At 36.6% G+C, this 8,049-nt stretch overlaps 1 protein-coding gene and 1 pseudogene across 1 annotated transcript; both read left to right on the forward strand.

Moving 5' to 3' along the window:
- Window positions 1–2,113: 2,113 nt before the first annotated feature.
- LOC145394530 (uncharacterized) lies at window positions 2,114–4,023 on the forward strand. Its single transcript, XM_080268367.1, has 3 exons — window positions 2,114–2,309; window positions 2,603–2,764; window positions 4,016–4,023. The coding sequence occupies exons 1-3, from the start codon at window positions 2,114–2,116 to the stop codon at window positions 4,021–4,023; spliced, it is 366 nt and encodes a 121-aa protein (XP_080124493.1).
- Window positions 4,024–4,101: 78 nt separating this feature from the next.
- LOC145394531 (uncharacterized) lies at window positions 4,102–5,740 on the forward strand (annotated as a pseudogene).
- The last annotated feature ends 2,309 nt before the right edge of the window (window positions 5,741–8,049 follow it).

Below are 8,049 nucleotides of genomic sequence, written 5' to 3' on the forward strand. Positions count from 1 at the left end.
CAATAAAGATTTTGTTGAAAACAATGATTTCATTGAATTGAAAATAAATGTAGATGGAATTCCATTATATAAGTCAAGTAATGAGCATTTCTGGCCAATATTATTGAAATTTAGCTATTTTAGGCCTGCATTGGTAGCTCTTTATTGTGGGAAAGTAAAGCCAGAATCTGTAGACAATTTTCTCTCAGACTTCTTAGAAGAATACAAGCAACTTTCACAAGATGGTTTAGTTGTGGATGGTAAGAGATTGGGTGTGAATATTATTTCTTTTATATGTGATGCACCTGCCCGATCCTTTCTGAAATGCATTAAAAGCCACACTGGTTATTATGCATGTGAAAGATGCGAGATTAAAGGAACTTGGGACTCTCATGTTCTCAAACTAAACTCTTCAAATAAATGTAAAGAAAGAACTGATGAATTATTCAAACTAGGTCATTATGAAGGAACTCATCAGCTGGGAATGAGTCCTCTCATTCAGTATGGGATATCCTGTGTTAAAGGATTTCCTTTGGACTACATGCATATAATTTGCCTTGGTGTCACAAGAAGAATGTTGCTCTTCCTTATGAGAGGTTCTAGAGTGTGTAAACTCTCCCAGCAACAGTTAAGCTTGTTATCTGGTGTTTTGGAAGGCATGTCACTCCCAAGTGAGTTTGCTAGGCAGCCACGGTCTCTGGCTGTGATTGATCGTTGGAAGGCTACTGAATTCAGGCAATATATCTTGTACACAAGTATTGTTGCTTTGAAAGATATTGTTTCTCCAGAAATCTACAAAACAAGCCTGTCACTAACTGTAGCTCTTTCTATTTTATTGAACTCAGACAGCCATCTAAGGAATGGCTATTTGTCATATGCACGAGAACTACTGGAGTATTTTGTGCAACAGTGCGATGAGGTATTTGGTCGCCATTTTGTTGTATATAACTTACATAATGTCGTTCATTTAGCCGATGATGTGGAAAACTATCAGTGTTCATTGAACTCTTTAAGTGCATTCCCCTTTGAGAATCATTTACATATAATAAAAAAGTTAGTAAGGTCATCAAGTAATCCCATCTCACAAGTATTTAAAAGGCTTGCTGAAAAGGAAAAGTACAGTGCAACAAAGGACACTTCACAACAAGCATGCATAACCACAACATACAAGGATAACTGTTTCATGTTGGAAAATGAAGATTTTGTTTTCCTGAAAGAGAAAAAGGACAATGGATACTATACTTGTGGTGTTTTAAGCCAAAACTTTACTGGAAATTTTTTCACTGTACCTTGTGATTCAAAACTCATCAATATTGTGTTCATGAAAAATTGCTCCAAGACAAAAGAAAAAGTAATTCATTCTAAATACTTGTTCAGAAAAGTTGTGAAATTGCCCTACAAAGATGGTGTTGTCTTAATACCAGTATTGCATTACACAAATGAATAGTGTGAGATTTGTAAAAAAAAAATTTTTTGCTTTTAGTCTTGGAGCTCACGGAAAATTGCCAACTTGATTATGTACAAACAGCAAACTTCTGAATCTTGGACTCTGTAGCTTCACAACTCTTCTCCATTTTTTTTTCTTTTATCTATACTTTATCTTCTGCTCCCTGTCCTCATTGCACCTGAAGATGGCAGACACACATTGCAGTGCATATATTTGCTTGCATTACATAAGAAGAAAATCACCAATGGTGAGATTATTTTTTTTTTCTTAGCATTTACAAGTTAATGATTTTCTTGAAGGCATAATATTTTTTATTATTATTATTTTGATACGTATAAACAGTCAACATTCTCACGTATCTTATTAAACATTTATTTCTGACATGTAGTGACCATGATCCCCCTCCCCTCTAACTCTTGTAAATGAAAATGTGATTGAGATTAATTACAATGATGTATATTTGAAGAATTATTTTAAAATGTTGTATGAAATAGGTTTATTACCGGTACAAACTATTGGTATCATGCAGTTCAATTTATTTTCAGTTTTGTTACTGATATTTCTCATATTAAGTAATTTATTTACAATAATTATAATGATACATGTCGTCTCTTCAAATGAAATAAAAAGAATATATACTGTACTTACTATAATACTGAATTACTAAGCATGACATTAATTATCAGGATGTGGAAGCGAGCAGTTTGGGTTGAGGGGAAAACAGAAGAGGAAGGTGTTGTACCAGATAGCTGGGTAGATGAGGAGAAGGGAAGCTTGTATTGGCCTCAAGGTGTTAATGCTGAGAATGCATTGAATACTCGACAACACCCAGACCCTAAATCATGGAGGAAGTTCCAACTGGTTAAAGTGAAAATATCTTCAGGTATGTATGTATTATGTTACCAACATTTTGTCATTTCATCCTTTCATTCCTCACCTTTTCCATTCTCTCTCTCTCTCTCTCTCTCTCTCTCTCATAATATATATATATATATATATATATATATATATATATATATATATATATATATGAGAGAGAGAGAGAGAGACTGATTGACTGACTGACTGACTTATGTCTTGGCCTTCTATTTAGGGGATCTTCTTAGGGGAGGGAAGGTATCATGACATACTGTGATTTAAGTATAGATCTCTAGTTTGTTTATGTTCATATTTCAGATAGTTATCAAACATGTGACAATTATCAGCTCACATCAGTAACTGAGGGTGTTGACAGCAGTGCTGACTCTGATTATGGTGAGGGTTGGGAATTAAGGAGGAGGAGAAAACGTGCCAAGAAGCGCCTTCCAGAGGACTTCATCAGTAGTCAGGACTTGCATGGTAAGTGAGCAAAGAACACAGTATATTGCATTAACAAAGGAAATGCTGCTTTCCTGGTATTTTATCTATTTACAGTCAAAATAAGATCATCCAAATATAAATCTACATATCTTCATTTTAATTGCAAATTGATTTTACAAGTTAATTGATTTAAGGTAGTTGTTAAACATCCTCAAGGTGGAAATGAGTTGGAAATATTCTTTTATTGGATTCAAAATCATTAATACCTCATGATGCCACTCACTTATGGTATACCATGTATATATACTGGAGTAGGCTACAGTATCAACTTTTATATGTCTTACTTAGTACATTTTCTTTACTATCAGTGTTGCAAAAAGGTTCTCCAACCCAGCAGCAGAAGGGAACTCCAGTATCAACTGAAAACCAAGCTCTAGCCCTATCTCAAAAGCTGGCTCCATCTCCACCACAAAAGCTTGTGCCAGCTCCATCGAAAACGCTGGCTCCACCACCACCTCAGGAGCTTAATCATATTTCATTTCCAAGAAGGTCAAGATCTACTGAGTCTGATTGGTATGTTAAACTTTTTATTACCATTAAGGGGGGGGATCAGAACTTTTTTATTAGTTATTTTATGAACTTTTTTTTGTGTGCTTCTTTGAACCCAACATTCATTATTGAGTGTGGATTGACTTTGTATTTCATTGGTGTATTTATTATCCAATATTTATTTGATATAGAATTTTTGTGAAGTAGAGATTTGAATGTGACCCCAGAATCAGTATAATATTTAAGATAATTGTGACAGTGAAAGGAAGGTTTAAATGCATTGTTCTGAGCAAGCTAGTACTGGTAGTAAGATTGATAGAATCCCAGTGTCTTGACATTTCTTTTGTTAATGTAAAATTTAAATATATATTCTGTATCTATGTAAATTATCAGCCAGGTTCACTGAAATACTTAGAATTAGTTTAAAGGAAGGATTTGGTTGGAGTTATGGAGAGAAGTACTCTCAGGTGGTTTTAGTGAAGAGGTGAGGCTGACCAAGTGAGTGTATACCAGTGAAGTGGCTTGTAGGCTAGACAAAGAAGGGGCAGGCCAAGAACTAGGGGGAAGGACAAAGTGGAGGAGGGATAAGGATGTTTGAGGTCCTTCAGTTGTAGCCACCCCTTAAGGAAGTAGGGATCTGGCTATAGATAGATAGATACCTGTCATGAAAGTAGTCATTTAGTATCTACCTATAAAATAAATACACTATGAAATTAGTAATCACTGGCTTTGATTTCTCAGGAGTGTAGATCATCAGAGTAGCCCGAGGCCTGGAACTAGCCAAAATTACCACAAGCGGGGCCGTACTATCCATGATAAGGAACTTCATGACTCCCAGGACCGATTTCAACAACTGGACAACTGTGGGCAAACGTGAATGCCATAATAGTCAAGAACGACATACCGGTACACAATATGACAGCCAGGACCAACGAGAACGACGTGACAGTCGAGATCGACAAGAAAGACATTACAGTTGGGATCGACATGGTAGTCAGGATCGACAAGTACGACATGACAGCCGGGACCGACTTGAACGACATGACAGCCGGGACCGACGTGAACTACATGACAGCCGGGACCAACGTGAACTACATGACAGCCGGGACCGACTAGAGCGACGTGACAGCCGGGACCGACTAGAGCGACGTGACAGCCGGGACCGACTAGAGCGACGTGACAGCCGGGACCGACTAGAGCGACGTGACAGCCGGGACCGACTAGAGCGACGTGACAGCCGGGACCGACTAGAGCGACGTGACAGCCGGGACCGACTAGAGCGACGTGACAGCCGGGACCGACTAGAGCGACGTGACAGCCGGGACCGACTAGAGCGACGTGACAGCCGGGACCGACTAGAGCGACGTGACAGCCGGGACCGACTAGAGCGACGTGACAGCCGGGACCGACTAGAGCGACGTGACGGCCGGGACCGACTAGAGCGACGTGACGGCCGGTACCGACTAGAGCGACGTGACAGCCGGGACCGACTAGAGCGACGTGACGGCCGGGACTGACTAGAGCGACGTGACAGCCGGGACCGACTAGAGTGATGTGACAGCCAGGACCGAAGAGAGCCAGAGCATCACACTTTCCCTATGGATGTAAAAAGTACGTAATTACTGCTGCTATGCACCGCTCATACAAGGATTGTTCTGCACCCAACAAAATGCTTCTAACACCATATATTTTGAGTACCTTCCAATCTACTCTTGTCACATGAATGTCACACCTTTCATATGTTTTACTTATAAGCTTAATTTGTGGAGGTGAAAAGACTTTATATGGTAATGGTGAGTGGCCCAGTGCTAGGGAACCTACTGTAACTCTATTTTTCCCATTAGTTATTAAGTTCACTGTACACGAATATCACCTTACACGAGCAGTTCAGGAACGTAACGTTCGTGTTGGGCGGGGGTCAACTGTAAATATATATATATATATATATATATATTTATATGTATATGTATACTTATTTATTGATGTTCTTTTTATTCCACAGGGTTCCAGAAGCGTGTCCTACAATTGATAATAGATGTGAGGGAAACTAAGTCAGAGGTGAGAGATTTGAAATCGATTCACTGCTTCACTTCATTTAGTGACAACAGTGGTTTGGACTTGACTATTAGGCGTAACAACACATTGGAAGAACTACAAGAAGTTGAAAATGAATTGGAAAATCCAACTTATTACTAAGAAATGTTCAATAAATGTGTACGCATAGGTGGTATGAATAAGAAGGATATGGTATCAAAGCTGTTGAGCAGTTTTATGACTAAAAACCTCATGTGCAAGTATAATATGTATGGGCAAAGGGCGAAGCTTCCCTTTAAAAACACAAAGTTGTTTTGTGTCATTCGAGACAGTGTGCTTAAAAAAAGTCCAGAATCTTGTGCAGCAGATGTAACTCACATAATTGCAACAAAACTGCGCAATGCCCCCAAATTGAAGGAAACTGTAGAGTAAATTCTTAAGTTGTCTTCAGCATGAGTACACTGGACTTTTTTTTTTTTTTTTTTTTTTTTTTTTTTTTTTTTTTAACTTGATTTTGAACCCCAATAGAATACTAAATTGATACCATGTTTCACAGTTTGCAACTCTTGCTTTCCTGTACCTCATTCTATTGTGTACACTCTGTACTTTATATGGAGCTGATAAGCATGTTTTTGTATTATGATATAGCCTACTTATCAAGTGACTATCCATTTTTGTGATTTTTTTTTTTACTACAAGAAAATCAACATAATGAAAAAACATTATTATATTTTGTCACCAAGAATAATAATTCACAAATTACCAATTATCCATCTCATAAAAGGATGATTAGTTAAGATTTAAGTGTTTTACTGGTTGATGAATTAGGTCAACTTACTTCAAATATTACAACTGTTTTCTCTTGTTTTTATAATGTGATTGCTTCATAACATTACTTTTTATTTGGTTTACTTAGTCCCCTGTAAAGGCATGTTCTTTTATGGTTTTTGGCTATATGGAGATTGCTTTCAATTCTTAAGTTCAGTATCTTTTACCATTTACCTTCAACTTGTTACTATGTTTTTCCTATGGAAAATACCATTTATAAAGATTTATAGACGGTAAAAACTCCATACCTTTAACTGGGGACAATTGTGAGGTATAAGAAATTTTTAAAAAATGTTACAGAAAAGTAGAAAATGTCCACTTACCAATGTGAATATGATAGCATTTTACAACACACATTGTTATAATTTTTCATAACAGTGAATGATAATGGGTTATGGGAGTTATGTTTCTACTTATTTAATGAGTAGCTTACTGGTACTTTTTGAAAATTTTGGTTTATGTTTTCTACTACATTTTTTTTTTTTTTTTTTTTTTTTTTTTTTTAAGTGAAATTGTGTTATGGAATTACAAGGTATGGAGAATGTGCTGTGATGAATGGAGTATGAACAGAATATTTTTGTACCTTTTGTATTGATAAGCTAAGAAATCTACATTGTAAGGGATTATGTGTTGAAAAGTTATAAACCCATCACCCACTCTGTCTTATGTCCAATGCCTAAATTCCGGGAAGTTTCTTCTGGCTATTCAAATGCCTTCCATTATTTGCACGTGACCAAACCTCCTCAGTTTATTCCTTTTGACCCACCATCCCATCCCACAACTTTGACATTACTGTGATCTGAGCCTTTCAACAAGCCTGCTGCTTTTTGCATCTTCCACCTTTTCAAAGAGTCTTTCATTCACAACCACATAATCAGTAAGAGTTCACTTCCTACTAATTTTCAACATACCAATTATATCCCTATCAAATATTCACACTAAATTTCTTCTATGCTTTTTATGCTTTCATAATTTTTGCTATTCTTTCTGATGAAATTTTTAATTCTCCCTTTCTTTCTTTCTTTATAGCCTTCACTTAAACCAGACCAAACAATTCAAGCTTCCTCTCCACTCCACACCACAATAAACTATGCTATCCCCTCCTGCTTCCACTACTACTCAGTCCACAAATTTCCATTTTTGCCAATCTCCCATCAAATTCTTTAATCGTTCATGCCTATAGACAGTTGCCTCAAGGTGTTCCTTTACCCCATAAAGTTTTCACTATACAAATAAAACCACAGAAATAGCTTTATGGACAAGATTTTGTTTAAAATGACTAGTTTACTGTATTTGTAAGTAAATGGTAATTTTCTTTCATTCATATATGTATTAGATTATATGCATAGTGAAAACTGCATGGGATAAAGGAATATCTTGAGGCAACTGTACCATCTGCCACTAGGGGCCCTTGGCTGGTGGCATGCCAGTACGTGCCAAGTGCAGTTGTTTCCTTGAAGGAATTGGGGACAGACTTCTGATATTGGGTTACTCTCTCAGATCCCCCTAACTCAGAAAAGACATGTAGGGTTGAATTATGGTGATGTTTTAAAAATAGTAAATATATGTTGCCATAGAATTAATAATTAAATTGCCTATGTAAATCCTGACCATATAAGTGTTTGTAATAATTTTTTTACCCTTAGGACAATATAATCCATGCTTCCAGAAAGATTATAATTTTCCTAATATTGTCAGTCTTTAAAAACCTTTCTTTTACAGAGCATGTGAATATTTTGCTGGAGTAGTATAACCATTTATATGCATAATCTACAATACAATAAATTTATTCTTGTATATTATATTGTAAATAATGCATATAAATAGGCCTATCTACTCCTGCAGAATATTTAAGTGCTTTTTAGACGTAGAAATCTCATCAAGAGTAGCATGTGTAATAAACCACCTAATTT

Source organism: Coenobita brevimanus, chromosome 27 (assembly GCF_032717465.1).
Source record: "Coenobita brevimanus isolate Jiangsu-jjx chromosome 27, ASM3271746v2, whole genome shotgun sequence".
NCBI classification, from domain to species: Eukaryota; Metazoa; Arthropoda; class Malacostraca; order Decapoda; family Coenobitidae; genus Coenobita; species Coenobita brevimanus.